Here is an 18,197-nt window from a genome sequence, read left to right as displayed (position 1 = left end):
ATCTATTTGCTCAGGCAGGTTTGGGGTTTTTTCCTTGTAATTTTCATCTCTCTCAATATTCATCTATGATAGGAAAAGAAATCAAAGCCAGCTTGAGAGTAGCTAAACCAACCTTTCCCCGAACTTCAACACAGACTAATAACTTTTACTTTACCTTAGCTGGTCAAGGTCAGTTCCAGGCTCCTCACAGGAGCCAATTACTCAAGGGGGGACATAAGGTTAACTAACATTGTAAAAGGACCTTAGAATAACTAAGAACTTGTCTCCAAAATTGCATGGTGAAGTAGAACTCAGCTGGGAAAAAATGATCAACAGTCCCTGCAGTTTTAGAGTCTTCCCTCTCCAGTGAGTAACTCCTGTCCATGATTAAAATGATTAAAGGTTTGGAATGGATTCCATATAAGGAGAGGCTAGAGAGACTGGGACTTTTCAGTCTAGAAAAGAGGATACTGAGGGGTGATATGATAGAGGTATATAAAATCATGAATGGTATGGAGAAAGTGAATACAGAAAAGTTATTTACTTGTTCCCATAATATAAGAACTAGAGGACACCAAATGAAATTAATGGGTAGCAGGTTCAAACTAATAAAAGAAAATTTTTCTTCACACAGCGCACAGTCAAGCTGTGGAACTCCTTACCAGAGGACACTGTGAAGTCCAGGACTCTAACAGAGTTTAAAAAAGAGCTCGATAAATATTTGGAGGTTAGGTCCATAGATGGCTATTAGCAAGGTAAGATATGGTGCCTAGCCTTTTGTCGAAGTCGGGAGATGGATGGCAGGAGACAAATGGCTTGATCATTGTCTTCGGTTAACCTCCTCTGGGGCACCTGGCATTGGCTACTGGCGGCAGACAGGATACTGGGCTAGATGGACCTTTGGTCTGACCTGTTATGACCGTTCTTATGTGCCTCCTTCTCCTCAGAGCTGTTCCACTGACAGTGAGATTGGCTGGTTCTTCTCAACTAAAACGTGCAGTTTCTCTAGCAACTGATGGCACCTCTCGAGGAAAGCTTCTTTCTAACCATGGGCAAATGAACTTTTCAAGTGCCAAACTCACACGATGGAGAAGGAAGAGGAAAGTCACAGAAAAAGTACTGTCAGCCTTAAGCATTCAGAAATCATGAGTCAAACCCCTCCCCCACTAAAATTATCTGAATAATGATTTTTAGTAATAATAAAGGGGCTCTTTTTATTTGCCTGGAAGGTCTGTTCAGCCTTTTTTAAGCTTTCCTTCACAACCATACAAGCTAGAAAGCATTTCCTTTCTTTCTGAGTCATTGCTCGGTTTGTATAAGCTTCTTGTCCTGCAAGCTATTCCACATGTGCACACTTCTGTGCTCACCAAAAGCCCCACCAAGTCCAAAGGGATACCGTCCAAGTATCGAGCTTGATCACACAGCTTGCAATGTCAGGGCTTAATTTTGAATTCAAATCAACATTTGCCTTCTATACAACATATTGTGCATTCTTGCATAGTAAGCAAAAACATTTTATAATTTTACTAATTGTGGTGTAAGTACTGCCCGATACTTAAAAAGGTAAACAGATCAATTAAACAACATTAAACTATATTTGCCGAGTGCTTTAACTGAATGAAATAGTAATTGCTCTACTCAAAAAAAGTGATTGAGTAAAAATAGCACTTTCTTATTCATCTGTTCTGTCCTGTGTATATCATAATCTAATACGCTTGCTTTTTTAATTTAGATTTGAAAAACAAATATTCAGAGAAACTGCCCTAACCTTTAAGTACCCATGATTTTAAAAAAAAAACCTTAATTGACTCCAAGAATTAAAAAAATTAAACTACCTAAATCTATTTCAACTCTTCAGTATTTATCAGTTGGAGACGGTCCAAAATTTAGCTGTCCCATGCCAAGAAATAACTCCACACAATTTGTATGCTGTTCCCTCCACAAAATCCCACAGACCTTGGAAAAGAGAGGAGAGGCAAGCATCGCGGAGTGTCTGTAAGATTACCAACCAAATCACAGTGGATGGAGAGACACCACAGTTCCTACAATCTTATATCACTCCCAACAACACCATGTCCAACAACTGAAAATTCTTCCCCACCCCCTGGCCCCGAAAATAAAGACCTTGGCAAAATCTTACCAACCAACCTTTAGAACCTCATCTAGACTCCTCCATAACTTATGCCTACCCAGCTCTTTGTTTATGAATAGCTCAAAGCGCCTTGTCAACATTTTCCATGGAGCATTTTTAAATTTCCAGGTGCTTGGATTCAATTTGTTTCTTCCTGGTTCACATAAAGTAGCCGGATACTATTCCCGCAAGTGACATCTGCCTGAGAAGAACTTGCAATCAGTTTTGGCAGCAGTACTGGCTTTGCTAAGACATGGGCAGACAGCATTTTCCTTTCTTTGCTCATTATTACCTTAAAAATTGAAAACCGCAGTCTTATATCAACTAACTGAGATGGGTGGCCAGACAGATCAACCTAGTAGAGAAGATACCTGTATAAGGTCACACATAATACGAGGTTCCCACAGTTCCAGAAGTCACTATCTGAGCAATTCTGGATTATTCAACAGATTAAACCTGAACTGAATATTTGCTACATCCCTACAAATGCAACAAGACTTAAAGCAAGGGTGGGCAATAATTTCTGATGGGAGGGCACTCAAAGAATTTGGTAAGTGGACAAGGGCCGCACTCTTCCATGATATTAATGGAAGAGTTGTGCAGTCTGGGATGGAGGTTGGGTGCAGATGGGAGCTTGGGTTAAGTGACAAGGGTACTGGAGGGAGCATGGGATCTGGAAGAGAGTTTGAGTGAATGACGGTATTGTGACCTGGGGCAGCAGACTGGAGTGCTGGAGGGGGTGCAGGGTCTTGGAGGAGGTATGGATGCAGGAGCGGATTCTGACTGGAGCAGGGGTATATGAAGGGGTGCAGGACCTGGGCAGGGGTTGTGACGTGATGCTGGAGTTTGGATTTTTACCTGGGGCAGTGGGTTGGGGCACAGGACCTGGGAGGGCATACAAATCTGGCCTGGAGGAAGGGTGCAGAAGAAAGTGAAGGGCCTGGGAGGGGTTGTGACCCGAGGAGGGTTATAGGAGGGGGTGCAGGGTCTGGGAAGGGGTATGGGTGTGTGGGGTGGTGGTGGTGCAGAGGGTTTGGATTACTCAGGGCAGGGGTACAGGAAGAGGAGCAGAGGATTGTCGGGGAGGTAGGGAGGCTCTGATCAGGAGACCCTGACCTGTGCAGGCCCTGGTCAGCAGCCCAGAAGGTTCCTTAGCCAGGGTCCTTGCCTTCCATGCCCCTGCACCTACTCGGAGCAACTGTAGGACCATGTGTATTGCTCTGAATTGAATGCTGGGAGGAGGGGAGAAGGGGACTTCACATGCCGCCTGACCTGCAAACAGGCAGCTCCTTTTGGCCAATAACCAGCCAACAGGAGCAGCAAGATTTTGCTGGGGCAGGGGAGCAGCATGACAAATCTCCCACCCCACGCCCCCTTGGGCTTTCAGCATTCACAGAGTCCCACAGCTGGGTTTTCTGAGAACCAAGCAGGGGCAGGGCAAGTAGGGAGCTGCCCAAGACATCCGTGGGCTCGATCCAGCAGCTTGGCAGGCCAGATACGGCCATGGGCCCTATTTTAAAGATTAGTGGATATAAATAAATCATAGAATCATAGAAGAGTAGGACTGAAAGGGACCTCGAGAGGCCATCGAGTCCAGTCCCCTGCCCTCATAGCAGGACCAAGCACTTTCTAGACCATCCCTGAAAGCCATCTATCTAACCTCTTCTTAAATAGCTCCAGTGATGGAGATTCTACCACCTCCCTTGGCAATTCGTTCCAGTGTTTGATCACCCTGACAGTTAGGAACTTTTTCCTAATGTCCAACCTGAACCTCCCCTGCTGCAATTTAAGTCCATTGCCTCTTGTTCTATCCTCAGAGGCAAGGAAGAACAAGTTCCCTCCCTCTGCCTTATGACACCCTTTTAAATACCTGAAAACTGCTATCATGTCCCCCCTCAATCTTCTCTTTTCTAAACTAAACAAGCCCAATTCTTTCAGCCTTTCTTCATAGGTCATGTTCTCTAGACCTTTGATCATTCTCGTTGCTCTCCTCTGGACCCTCTCCAATTTCTCCACATCCTTCCTGAACTGCAGTGCCCAGAACTGGACACAATACTCCAGCTGAGGCCTAACCAGCGCAGAGTAGAGCGGGAGAATGACTTCTTGTGTCTTGTTCGCAACACACTGTTAATGCATCCTAGAATCATGTTTGCCTTTTTCGCAACAGCATCACACTGTTGACTCATATTTAGCTTGTGGTCCACTATAACCCCCAGATCCCTTTCTGCTGTACTCATTCCTAGGCAGTCCTTTCCCATTCTGTATGTGTGACACTGATTGTTCCTTCCTAAGTGGAGCACTTTGCATTTGTCCTTATTAAACCTCATCCTGTTTACCTCAGCTCATTTCTCCAGTTTATCCAGATCCTTTTGAATTATGACCCTATCCTCCAAAGAAGTTGCAACCCCTCCCAGCTTGGTATCATCTGCAAACTTAATAAGTGTACTTTCTATGTCAATATCTAAATCGTTAATGAAGATATTGAACAGAACCGGTCCCAAAACAGACCCCTGCGGAACCCCACTAGTTATACTTTTCCAGGTGGATTGAAAACCATTAATAACTACTCTCTGGGTATGGTTATCCAGTCAGTTGTTCACCCACCTTATAGTAGCCCCATCCAAGTTGTATTTGTGTAGTTTGTTGATAAGTATATTATGTGAGACCGTGTCAAATGCTTTACTGAAGTCTAGGTATACCACATCCACCGCTTCTCCCTTATCCACAAGGCTCGTTATTCTATCAAAGAAAGCTGTTAGATTGGTTTGACATGATCTGTTTTTAACAAAGCCATGCTGGCTGTTCCCTAGCACCTTACCACCTTCCAATTGCTTGTAGATGATTTCTTTAATTACCTGCTCCATTATCTTTCTTGGCACAGAAGTTAAGCTGACTGGCCTGTAGTGTCCCGGGTTATTCTTGTTCCCCTTTTTATAAATGGGTACTATATTTTCCCTTTTCCAGTCTTCTGGAATCTCTCCTGTCTCCCACGATTTACCAAAAATGATTGCTAAAGGCTCAGATACCTCTACTATCAGCTCCTTGAGGATTCTAGGATGCATTTCATCAGGCCCTGGTGATTTGCAGACATCTAATTTTTCTAAGTAAATTTTAATTTGTTCTTTTCTTATTTCAACTTCTAAACCTACCCCTTTTTCACTAGCATTCTCTGTGTCAGGCATTCCTTCAGATTTCTCAGTGAAGACCGAAACAAAGAAATCATTAAACATCTCTGCCATTTCCAAATTCCCTGTTACTGTTCCTCCCTCCTCACTGACCAATGGCCCTACCCTCTCCTTGGTCTTCCTCTTGTTACCAATGTATTTGTAAAAAGCCTTCTTGTTTCCCTTTATGCTTGTAGCTAGTTTGAGCTCATTTTGTGCCTTAGCCTTTCTAATCTTGCTCCTGCATGCTCGTGTTGTTTGCCTATACTCATCCTTTGTAATTTGTCCTAGTTTCCATTTCTTATACGATTCCTTTTTTATTTTGAGATCATGCAAGATCTCCTGGTTAAGCCAAGGCACTCTTTTGCCACGTTTTCTATCTTTGTTTTATGTGTTATCTATGTTTTCTAAATCTCAATCTATGGAACAGAAGGTTGGGGGGAAGATGATTAAGGTTAGATCCCACTGCAAATGGTACGACGACATCAGTTTACAAAGTCTGGTGAAATGTAATGAGTTGGTGGCAGAGTGCTCTTGTGTCAACTTCAATACTTGGACCCTATTTTAAAGGTTAGTGGATACAGATTAATCTTTATTAAATAATACCTGTATCTAGACATGTTACTATTAATCTTTGTAAATTAACCCATCAATACAACAATAGTGTTAAACAATTACAAATGAGTTGGTAGTGGAAAATGTAGCAGCACAGATATTACTGAAGCTATTGCTAATAAGGATAAATTGGTCATTTCATTCTTTAGCAGATCAAGCCAATCATCTTTCCTCTTCCTAATATCACTGATGGCTGTGCAAAAGTTCCACATTTGCAGTGAAAAAAATCCCTTACTTTCCTATACTACAGAAACCTACATGAAATAAAACTCCTCAGTCTGAAATCAGATATATGAAGGACAGTGTCCAAATTAACATCATAGGCCATCATCTTGCAGTCACTTATGCACATGCTCAACTTTACTCATGTAAGATTTTTATTAATGCAACATAATAAACTCTTTGGAGATCACTAGATGATTTTACATAAGTTAGTAAGTAGTCACTTTCCTACCACACCTAAGACAAACTTAATGGTCTAGAATAGAAGATGATAATCCATTACAATTCCTTGTACTATTTATACCCCCCATATGCTGTATTTTATTACTACACAGTCAACCCCCAACTTATGTGGGGGTTGCATTCTCACAACTCCCGTATAAATCAAAATTTCCCATGCAATGCAGGGGAGCCAGGAAACTGAAGAGGGCACCAGCACTGGTCAGTTTCCTGGCTCCCCTCCCCTTGCAGAAGCCAGGAAACTGATGGGCACTAGTGCTGGTCAGTTTCCTGGCTGCCACAGTGTGGCGGTGAGCTGGGAACCAGGTGGCAGCCTGGCTCCAGGCTCCCCTTTACTGGTGGGAGCTGGAAAACTCTGTTTCTTGGCTCCCCACTACTCTGGGAGCCAGGTGTGGCTGCCTGCCTGGCTTCCCACATCTGGGAGAAGCTGTGCTGGGCAGACAGCTGTGGCAACATGGCTTCTCCCAGCTGGGGGAAGCCAGGCAAGCAGACAGCCACAGAGTGACTTTAAGTTGTGCTCAACTTGCTTTAACACAATTAAGTGCAGCTTGAATTCGTGCATTTCGGGGGTTTACTGTATTCTATAATCTTGTGCCCAATGAAATGCAAACTCCCACTTGTATAAAGAAACCAGCATTAATCATGAAAGTTAAGACCACTAATATGACAGAAAAATTATTCTGAAGAGTTATTTGCCAATTCCAGCTAGGAATTCATAATTATATTTTAATATTTGTCAGTATTAGAAGCTCTCTAATGTCATGCTAATGATTGGGAGACTCATTGCAAGTGACTGAATCTTGTGAATTTGTAAGTAAGGCTCTGATCCTGCTAGGAGCTCTGCACAGATGCAGATCTGCCTCCTTGCACAATCAAACAAGGTGACCAAACATTAACCAGGAGCAGGGGTTGTGCATCACAAAACATGGTTTGTGAACTACTTGTAGTAACTGCAGCAAAATTTGACTACAGATCACATTCTGCAAATGTGCCAGTAAACATCCTTTGTAAAAATAGTTCACCCTTGGTTAGCAAGAATCCTTATGACACCATTCTGTTAAGGCTTTGCTGAGAAGCGGGCAGATTCACACTAGAAAATCAGAGTATTATGAAATGTACAGTTTAACACAGTGAAGATTAGAGAGAGTTCTACTGCTTTTTAACTCAGTTTACAAAACAAACATATTTCTAAAGAGGCCTGATTCACAAAGTTAACAATTCACATTCCACCATAAATTATATTTCTAAGGTTGCCTAATAATTTCACCAATCAATTCTTTAAACAGCAACTATATCAGAAACATCTTCTGAAGATTAGAGAGACAATATTTAATACATAAAAACCTAAAAACAAAAAGACAAACATTGGGAAAGAGACCTGAAATTAATGCATAAATGTCACAGCAAAAAAATTCAATACACTGGACACAGATTTGCATTTGTATTGTTATGGGTAATTAGAGTAAATATCCAATAGGTGTGTGGAATATATTGTACTCTGATTCAGTGGTGAATCCAGGCTTTATCCCCCTTTAAATTTGCTGTGAACGTGAAGACGAAAAATATATATTAAAATCTCATTAATCCATTTAATTTATTTTGTCATCTTGTAATTGCCTTTTTGTTTTTCTGCCCTGCGTTTTTACCACAACATGCTTCTTCCTACTATCCCTCCTACTCTGAGTCCATCTCTTCCCTATGGGGACCAAAAATTCCTTCTTTCCTTCCTACAATAGAATTCCTTGCCTCCTACTGCTTACTCATACCACTGAATCCTACTATGTCAGATACCCAGCCCACTCTGGTAGAAATGAAGTGCTGGTTGAAAGTGTATCATTAATTTGCTAGAGAAGAATACAGAAGAAAGCTGTCATTTACACAAATTACAATTCCTCATTCTTCATTTTCTCTGAAAGATCACTAATTAGTAAAAGGCTCTATTTTGCTTTTGCAGTAACTTGACTATTAACTTATACAGATTCATTTTATGGCCTCTGTCTTCCCTCCCAGCTTTTTCTCTGTCACACACACAGGCTATTTCTACACTTAGGAAAAACTAAAGTTGACACCGATGCAGAAATCAAGCATCACCTGAGCCGTGCAAGTTCTGCTTTCACCTACCTGAGAAAAAGAGTCTTAGAGAACCAGGACATCCGTCCCAAGACAAAGCTCCTTGTACACCATGCAGTGGTTATTCCAATGCTACTATATGCATGTGAAACCTGGAAGGCGCTTAATCAATATCATCCATGCTGCCTCAGGAGAATCCTAAATATCTCTTGGGAGGAGAGGCACACAAACATTAGTGTCCTGGAGGAGTCAAACATGGCCATCACTGAAGCCATTACATTCTTCAACAACTTCTTTGGATGTGTCATGGGGTTCGGATGTCAGATCAGTGCCTCCCAAAACAGATTCTGTTTTCAGAATTAGGGGAAGGACAGAGGGCCAAGCGATATAAAGACATGCTGAAGGTGCACAAGAAAAAGTGCAGCATTGGAGCTGACATTTGGGACAACCTTGCCCAAGACAGTCCCCAATGAAAAGCGGTAATCCGTGAGGGGTGGCACAACTTGAGAGGTCCTGCTGCAGTGCAGATAAGGACGGGCAGAGAAGAAGCAAAGAGTGTCAAAAACATGCCCCCTGCCCCGCCAACAGCTACTAACACCTGCCCTTCTGCGGCTCCAGAATTGGGCTGATGAGCCATCAACGGACTCACAAATAGGAGGGTGACATGAAGACACCCTACTCATTACTGAGTGACTGCCAAGAAGAAGAAGAACCTCATGGGATTAAACAGGCAGTAACTAAACTGCCAGTGAGAACACCAAGCTGGATGGATGGAGCCAAAATTCTTTAAACAAATAAGCATCCAGAGGGCTTGGGAGCTCCCCAAAATACTGTCCCCAACCCCTGTTCTTGACCAGATGCATGATGGGTAGCTCCTCATACATATGCTTTGGTTATCATGGGCAGGACTAACACAGCTTGCTTATGCTCATGTTAAATCCCAGCACCTACTAGCTGCTTCGTCTGACTTCTAGAACCCAGGGAGTCCCAGAGCATGTATGGTTAGTCAATGCTAACTCTGGAGAAGCATCAATTAATCCTTCTACGCCATGATGGTTTTAGTTCATGCTGCATGGAGAATATGCTGCTTACTGCCCTCTTCCACTCCCATCCCTACTTCCTGGCCTCAGGGTAACTGCGCTCCAGGGTCTAGCGCACTACCTTGCAGTGCCCTCTGCAGTACCCTTTCACCTCTGGCAGTTCAGCTCTAATGGAATGAGCACAGAACCTGGTGAGATCTGATCTTGGCTCCAGATACACTCATGGGTCTTGGACAAATCACAGCTTCTTCTTGTCAGTATCCCCATTTATAAAACGGAAACAATGATTTGTTTACATAACCTGACATGGAGGTTGTGGTATTTTATCCGTTATTGTTTGCACGGCACTTTGAAAATGTAAAGCACCATGCAAATAAATTACAGGCAGGACAGTTACTGCGCCTCTGGAAATCTAGCTGAAGTAGCAGATGGTCATGTGGCACCTGCCAATCCCAAACCACCACTACAGTGTCCTACAAAATTCATCATTCAGCTCTCTGAAATACTTTGTCTTTTATCCTTGGTGATCTTTGGCCAAATTCTGCTCTAGGTTGCCTTCACACAAATCTAGGGCTAGGCTGTGAACACTGAAGTCTCATGGGTAAGTACTTATTTGCACAATTACCCAGCTGAAGTTAATACCACTGTCTGCCTGAGTACGTGCCCACTAAAGTAGGTGGGTAGGAGACGCTTTGTTCTAGCCCTCAACTCTTCACCTTCTTCACATGGGAAGGAAGGACTCAATCACAGCTACAGAAAGCACACAATCTAAACACCTCAGAAATACACAGAGGGAGGGATAGGAACAGGTACAACAGGTTAGTAACAGAGCCAGAAATATAACCCAGTGTCGCAAAGCAAGTGCTAAATTCCTATCCATTACAGTAGGTCACCTCTATTTCCTCAATAACTTTCCAAGGCCTTAAATACACCAGCATTTTTCTTAATTTCCTGTGATTTCTATTGTCTGCAACCGTGGCACATGAAGGTGAAAATCTTGAAGGATTGTTGAACAGGAGGTCTGAAAGAACAGAGCCCTAAGGAAGACTGCACACAAGCACCCAATAATCCAGGGTCTCTCAGAGGACAGGAGTATGACACTCAAGAAAAAGAATCACATACTTAGTTTACACTGCATGAGTTAACACCAGATGGCTGGTCTGAAAGAATCAGCAATGAGAACTAGTGCCTGAATGTCTAGCACATGCAGGTATGCTCAGTAGCTATGTCTACACTACAGCGATCTGGCTACAGAATTTACTGTCAGAAGATATCTTCCAACAAAACTTCTGTTGAGAGATCATGGCCACTCACACAAAAGCGGATCACTATGTTGACCAGCTCTGTTGACAGAGAGCGGCCAGACTGCCCAGGCACTCTCTTGACAGAACGGTCAATGGGAAGTACAGCAGACAGGGCTGCCCAGTGACCTGGAAGTCCTGTCTGTCGACAGAAGGCCCCCCAGGAGCATCCACACAGCTTTTTTGTCAACAGATTCTGTGGAAAAAGGCATTCTGTCTTGTGGGGAGGAGGCGGCCGTCTGTCAACAAAAGTGTCACATTATGTCAATTTACTGCAGACAGAACACGTTTTTAGTGTGGACACTCCACAAGTTTTGTTGACAAAACTCTCTAGTGTAGACACAGCCAGTGAGTACAGTGACAGGGGGAGTGTCGGGGAGGGGGAATGTGAAGTGTTTGGGCCCTTGGATAAGTTAGAACAGCCCAAAGGCCACTCTAACTTACCCTTGGCCTGCCGGTGCCCTGTAGCAGTTCTGGGCTGATCATAACTAAAACATAGAAGTGTTCCAACCCAAATCCTGTTCCACAGAAAACCCCAAAACACTTCCACCCTAGATTTATAAGGGTGGACCTAGAGTTCCATGCGAGTCCTTTTGGTGACAGTATTCCCAGAGTGCAGATCCACTGCCTTTAAAGTTATCTTATGCTGCCACTGCATTTTAAGACGATCCTAGGGCAACAAAAATCAGGCTTCTAGTCTTAGTTAATTATCAGGAGAAGTTCAGCAGCCAATGCATTATTCATATTATTCCTTCTAAAATGACAGATGTCAGGCCATAGCATTTGTCAAAAAACCACCATGCAATATAATTAGCAGCATTACTATTCAGGAATAGATAGGGTAAGGGACTGCAGTTCAGAGCCACAGGAGCTGCTTGCGTGCAATACGCCTGTGTTATCTAGCTGCTACTGTCATTCACGCATTTGCAGGAGCAGTAAATATGCAACCTTATTCCCGCTTTCCCTGCTGCACAAGAGCTAAAAGGAAAATATATTTGAACCACTGTAATGAAGATCCAAAGGCTTTTTCTACAAGCTCTGACCTACTTCTTTCATTCTCGCCGACAGGGAGCAAACACTGAAAGGAGCATTGTCAAAACTGTTAGAGCTAAATATAGACCTACCTTGGCAGTGCTCCCATCTACATGGGCTCACTTTAAGGCCTGCAAATGGATTTTCCCCACCCCAAGCCATTCTCTGGTGAAAGCAGGAACTACAGAAGACAGCATGCAACTCACTAATCCAGCCAATCCACACATTTCCTCTTGGGATAACTATACTGTGCTGATCTTAAACTAAGCCCTATGGCTGCACCACTTATTTCTTCCCCCTACTCATTCAGGTGTTTGTTCTCTAGCACACAAAGGAGATTGAGCTATACCAACTCTTACATTTTGTGACTGCAGTGCCACCATGCCTGGCTGTTTAACTGCCCCAGCTTGGAGGACAAGGTTCCAGTGCTGGGTATTTGCTATCCCGGCTACATTCTTGGACACTTCACTGAGTAAGGCCCTGATCTTCCAAGGCCAGCAGAGGAGATGGACCCCCTGACCTTAAAATATGATAGAAAATAAGTGGTTCCCCTCCACTAGTGAATACTAGACAAGTCAGGGAAGAGGTCTGCAGCTGACTAATTTCCCATTCCTTCCTCAGGTAGGGAGGCGCAGGCTGAGAAGAGTGGTGCAGTGAGGAACAAGCAATCACCTGACTTCCTGCAGCGAGCACGTACACTACACAGCTCCAAAATCTCCTTCTACCTACAGAGCACCACCTGCCTTGTTGTTACAAGGGACTTTGCTTAGTTGGTGCCAACAGCACACACCTCCTATGCAGAGACACAGAAACATCTAGTTAGACACCACATATGATTTCAAGCACTGATCACACAAATAATCCTTTACCTTGGTGTACAAGTCTGCTTTTAACCCATGCAGAAAACAGAAGACTGGGGACAAGTATCAGAGGGGTAGCCACTTTAGTCTGTATCTGCAAAAACAACGAGAAGTCCTGTGGCCACGTACAGACGAACCGATATCTTGGAGCATAAGCTTTCGTGGGCAAAGACCTGCTTCACCAGACGCAATTGCATCCACATCTTCTCCCCACTCCAGTCTCACCTCAGTCACCCTCACAATGCAAAGGGCTCCCAGCAAGACAGAACATTCGGAGGAAGAGAGGTTTGGCGGGTAGAATGATCCAGAGTCAATTCTCACCTTTGCCACAGTTTACCCATATGACCCTTTTGTGCCTCAATTTCCCCCCCATAAAAAATATGGAGATCTACCTATCTCACAGAGCTGGAAGGGACCTTCAGAGGTCATCACCTCTAATCCCCTAACTTCACAGCAGGGCCTGTCAGCACCTGGACAGATTTTTTTTTAATTTATTTACCCCAGATCCCTAAATAGACCCCTTAAGGAATGAACTCACAACCCTGAGTTTAGCAGGCCAATGCTCAAACCCCTGAGCTAGACAGCATTCCCCTATTGTACAGTGGTTTAGCACAGTTTTAATTCCTTAATATTTATAAAGCTTTTTGAGCTCCTCAGACAGAAGGCACTGCAGAAATTGCAAGAATTATTGAAGACATGAATGGATTTAGGAGACAGAACAAGAAGAGTCTAATCAACTGAATTACAATGATTACATATGAACTGGAGCACTCCCAAAGAGCAGTCTATTTCATTTTTTACTCACCAAGCACATACCCACCTGGTTTGCCTTGCTAACCTTGTTTTCCACCACCAGAACAGTAGTAATTAGACCAGGACACTTCATTGGTCATGGTTCACAAATTTAAAAAAAAAAAAGGGGGGGGAGCTGCGTCTGCTGAGATAAGCAATTAATTCGGCCTATAAAGAGTTTTAATGGCAAATTCTCAAAATAATCTGTAATTTCAAGAAGCCAGTTTTAGATACAGAAAGCCACATTTTTACGAATAGCCAACAGCACTGGGCACCTGCCTAGTTAAAAATGGGGCCTGATTTTCAGAAGTACCAAGCCACCACAGCTCCAAAGAGTAGCTAAAGTTAGGACCTGGATCCACATTTTTAAAAAACTGTTTGGGGCAGCTTGGGCTTGATTTTCAGTGATGTAGAGCAGTAGACCACAAAACACCAAACAATTATATTTTTTATGCAAACTACCTATGAAGTGATTTAATCAGGTAGCATAGCAAGGAAGAAGCAGCATTGTATCTGGTTTTAATAACAGAAAATATATACCATCAGTGTATTTTTCCAAACACTCGTGGCATGCCTGCAAGTTGTTTGGAACACAGTTTAAGAAACACTGATGTAGAGTACAAGTGGCTCCCTTTGACTGTCCATGGCATGGTTTCCCAAACTGGGGAGCATGCCCCCCCCGGGGGAGTTGTAAAGAAAATCCAGGGGGGGCACAAGTTGATCCAGTCCCCCCCTATTCGCTCCCCGTCATTCCCCAAACCCCAAGAAAGTTTGCCTTTGCTTCCAGATCTCAACCCCTGCCACTTTATGTGGGCAACCTGGTGCAGCCACCATAAAAGGCAGGCAGCTGGCAAACACCCACATGTAGCTAGCTGCTTCTTGCAAAGGGGAGTGAGTGTAGGTTGGGGAGGGGAGAGGGAGGAGGAGAAGGATGGGGTTAGATGGGGGTTGGGGGTGCCTGGCTTGCGGGAGGGGGATGGAGTGAGAGTGGGGGACCGGGGATGCCTGGCTTTGGGGCAGCCGACTTGCAGGGCTCGCGGGGGTTGGGCAGCTGGCCCCAGCATTGCAGGGCTCGGGTGGCTCGGGCTGGCAGGCAAGTGGCTGGCCCTGGCACTGCGGGGCTTGGTCACCCTGGATGGGTGGCTCTGGTAGCACAGGGCTCAGGCAGGCAGGCAGCTGGCCTGGGCAGCTCTGGCGGGTGGCACAGGGCTCAGGCATGTGGCATTGTACCAGGCACCCGCAAGGGGCCAAAAAAAACTATTTTTGCTTATTTTTAATTTCAAATAACATTTTTATATCAAGTTTTCATGTTTATTTTAAATTACAAATTGAATTTTTTGTTAAAAGGTTAGATGATGGTAAAGAAGAGGCAGGGGGCAGGCATGAGGGTTTCTCAAAAAATAAAAGGGGGCATGATGCTGAAAAGTTTGGGAACCACTGGTCCATGGAGTAGCTGACACTTTACACCTTTGGGGGGGAAATTAAAAAAAAAAGCTCATTTTGTCTTGGAAATCCAATAAATGAGACACCCACACAATTAACAGATACTTTGCAAAACATACAATTTAGTGACTTACTCAAGAACACATAGAAAAGCAGTGGCCAAGACTAGATTAAAATTTAGGAATTCTATACTGTCTCTCAAACAAGCATAAATTTCTGAGAGGAACAGTGCAGAAAGTTTATTTTTTCCAAGTCTACCTATCTACAAATTCTCCCTTGCCTAAATCTCTCTGAATTTTTTTAGTGCCAGTAAAACACAAGTGCTGCTTGCTGCATGCATGTAGTCAACTTTTCAGAAGAGTTTGGCTTCTGGTTAAACATCTGAAGTGGTTAGATTTTCAAAAGTGCTCAAGTATGCTGCAGCTGCCAGTTCATTCAGGTGTTTCTATGGGGGCTGGGCTTTTTTATTTTATTTATTTTTAAAAACCTGACCTATTTCATCTGACTCTTTTTCTTCTCCAGTTGCTGGAGTGGGATACAGTAGCATACTTGGGCACCCATATCTTAAAAAAAACCACACTAATACTACCATATTTGCATTCACTTTCTGTATTGTGACTGGAATGCATAATGTGGTGTCACCCTACTACACTTCAGAAATGCAAAAGCTATTTCAGGTAACAGGAGATAATTACAACATCTGCTTTTGCATTTTAAAATATGGGCAGACTAGACAGGAGCCGTGATATGGAATACTCAATTAATGCTAAAATGGTAAAATTAAAACTTATATAAGGTATAAGCTATACATCTGCTGCTCTGCTGCCTTTCCTGTGCCTGCTATCAGCACCTTGGGAGTCAGCTCTTAAGTTGTTATAACTGAAAAATACCATTTGCAATAGGAAGTCTCAAGGCACCACTCCAAAAGGCCTGGCAATGGCTAAGAGACACACGCGGCCCCCTGCTATTGTGAAAAACAATTTAACAAACCCCCAGTCCAGGGCCATTCCTTGCTCCCAGGGCCACCTGACTGCACACTCAAACCCAGCCCCAACTGAAACAGGGATCACGACTTAGGTCAGAACACGGGCACTTCCCGGAGAGAACTTCAGGGGCTCTGGTGTCCCCCAGCCTAGCCCGCAGGAGGGAATTGTATATACACTGCCCCGCTCCTAAAATAAAGGAGGGGACTGACAGCAAAGAGAGGCGGCAAACTCCTAGGGGAGTGGGGCTCCCACCAGCCCAGCCCAGCCGGGCCAAGGTGACCAAGCACGGCCAGGTTCCAGGAGCTGGGGGAGGCAGGAGAGCGGGCACTTCCCAGCCACCTGCGCCCGCCGCCGGCTGCGCCCAAAGAAGCACTGCCCAGCCAACCCACCCTGCCCGAGGCACGTGGCACAAGCCCCGCTTCCGCTCTCCCTCCGCCCCTTTAAAGCTGGCGCTGATGCCGGCCCGCGGCTGCTCAGGTGAGCGCCAAGGGGAAGGGCGGTGCCAGGCGGGCGCTTCAGCGCGCCCACTGCCCGGGGGGAGCCCTTACCTTCCACAGCCATTCTCTCAGCGCTCGCCTAGTGCATGCATAATTTGCCTGCCGGGGGCACCTCTCCGCTCGCCCCGTCGCTCCCTCCAGTGTTTTCTCTCTGCTCATCTGCAACCAAGGCGAGCAACCTGCAGCTCTCACGCTACCCGGGGTAGCCTGCGCCCGAGGCAGGCTGGGAAATGTAGTCCGCCTCATGACCAGCGGCGGGCATACCCCCTGCCCTGGGGGAAGAGCCCTAGACACTCGCTTCACGGTGGCACCCAGTGCCCGGGCCAGAGATCAGCACAGCAAGGAGGTCGGAATGTGCACTGCAGGTACAGCTTTGGTCAGGGCATATACCGTGAAGAACTACAAGTCCCGAAATGCAACAGTTCAGGCTGAGCAGCTGGCTGAGCTGAGGCCGTTTGATTGACAACTTCCTTGTCAAATTAGGGAAGGAGACAGGTACAGGCGGGGGGAGAGGGAGGGGGCACATGCTTTTTACTGAGGTGGGCAGCCGCAGCAGATTGTGCACAGAGATCTCCCAAAGCAAAGAGCTGCTGTTCCCCAGCTGTTGTATGAAATCTGACTTCAGCACTAATTTTACTAGTTGCAGGCTAGTGGACAAATAGTCGAATATTTTAAGAAATGTGGTGTGGATATTTTGTCTTCTGAACTGGCTTCCTGGGTTCTGTCCCACGTCCATCACCATAGGCATCTAAACTCCTTGGGAGTGGGGCCCTCTTTTTCCTAGAGCACTGAGAATGATGGCTGAAGAATAATGTTTTCGTGCAATCTAGAAATTCTTCCCTTTCCAGTGCTGTCATATGCCAATTAAATTCAGCAGATCCTAGCATGGAAAAATATTAATGAATATCTTTTAATCTATGGTATTTTGTAAAATCTATGGGACAAAGGCATCTATCTACTTAACCAGAAACAGTGTTGGTGCTTAACATAAAACTACTTAATTTTAAACAATCAAATACAGTTTCCCCCAATAGGTTTGTGTACATTATTAAATGTATCTATTCCCAGAGCCCACTTTTTAATTGTTTTATTTCAAAATATGCTTTCTATATTTCAGGCCATGTTAAATGTTGGGTAGGGCTTTGGAGAGGGCTCAATATTGGCTTAACTCTGTTCCCAATTAAATTGATGGTTTGGATGCAGCAGGAGCCTCAGGCTTCCTGTCCTACCTCCACATGCCACTTAGAAAAGTGGATGCAGAACCCTGTTGGTTTTTCAATGGCTCAGAGTGTAGCCTGTGTTCCTAAAAGAGACATTTAAGAGACCCCCAGAAGGGGAGAAGGAATGAGTTGTGTCTGGGTCATTGTTGCTAGGCAGATGTAGTATTACACACTCAAAAGCTCTGGAATTGGGTCTGCTCCAGCAGGTTCTGCATCTGTTGGGCCCAGGGGATGGGAGGTTGTTCAGACTCCATGGGGCAAAGCACACAGGGCAGCTGCTGTTCTAAGGCCATGTGTCTTGTGTGAGCTGGGAGCAGCTGAGCTCAGGAGCAGACAGCAGGCTGGTGTCCCTCACTCTGGAGCACTTTCCATCCGGTAGTGGTAGTGTTAATCCTCTAAGAAGGAGCATGGGCTTTGTCAAGGTAGTAATGTGGTAAGAGTCATCTCTATGTTGTTATTCTCAGTTTTTGTATTGTCTTGGAACAGCATTTCCTTTAAACCTGTGTACTTGTGACTAACCTGTCACTCAGTTAGATCTGTTCACGGGCTGTCTAGCAAGGAGCCACAGTAGAGGAAAATCTGCAGGGATTCCAAAAGAGGTTTTC

The 18,197-nt window shown here is 44.6% G+C and overlaps 1 protein-coding gene and 1 long non-coding RNA gene across 4 annotated transcripts in view; one reads left to right on the top strand and one right to left on the bottom strand.

The window, feature by feature from the left end:
* LOC142009152 (uncharacterized) overlaps window positions 1-2,930 on the top strand; it is a 44,024-nt gene extending 41,094 nt beyond the window's left edge. Inside the window, exons 5-6 of one of the 2 annotated variants that reach the window (XR_012644360.1) lie at window positions 614-734; window positions 927-2,930. This is a non-coding gene — a long non-coding RNA (uncharacterized LOC142009152). The remainder of the gene's footprint in view (window positions 1-613; window positions 735-926) is intronic. The other variant, XR_012644359.1, reaches the window with a different exon arrangement.
* The window catches only part of SAMD12 (sterile alpha motif domain containing 12), a 260,704-nt gene extending 244,173 nt beyond the window's left edge, over window positions 1-16,531 (bottom strand). For both annotated transcript variants that reach the window (XM_074986738.1, XM_074986739.1), the window contains exon 1: window positions 16,424-16,531. In XM_074986738.1, the coding sequence (XP_074842839.1) occupies window positions 16,424-16,436 (13 nt within the window). In that variant the 5' untranslated portion in view covers window positions 16,437-16,531. The remainder of the gene's footprint in view (window positions 1-16,423) is intronic.
* Window positions 16,532-18,197: the final 1,666 nt, after the last annotated feature.

Source organism: Carettochelys insculpta, chromosome 2 (genome assembly GCF_033958435.1).
Source record: "Carettochelys insculpta isolate YL-2023 chromosome 2, ASM3395843v1, whole genome shotgun sequence".
In the NCBI taxonomy this organism is placed as follows: Eukaryota; Metazoa; Chordata; order Testudines; family Carettochelyidae; genus Carettochelys; species Carettochelys insculpta.
This window is presented reverse-complemented; position numbering and strand designations above follow the sequence as displayed.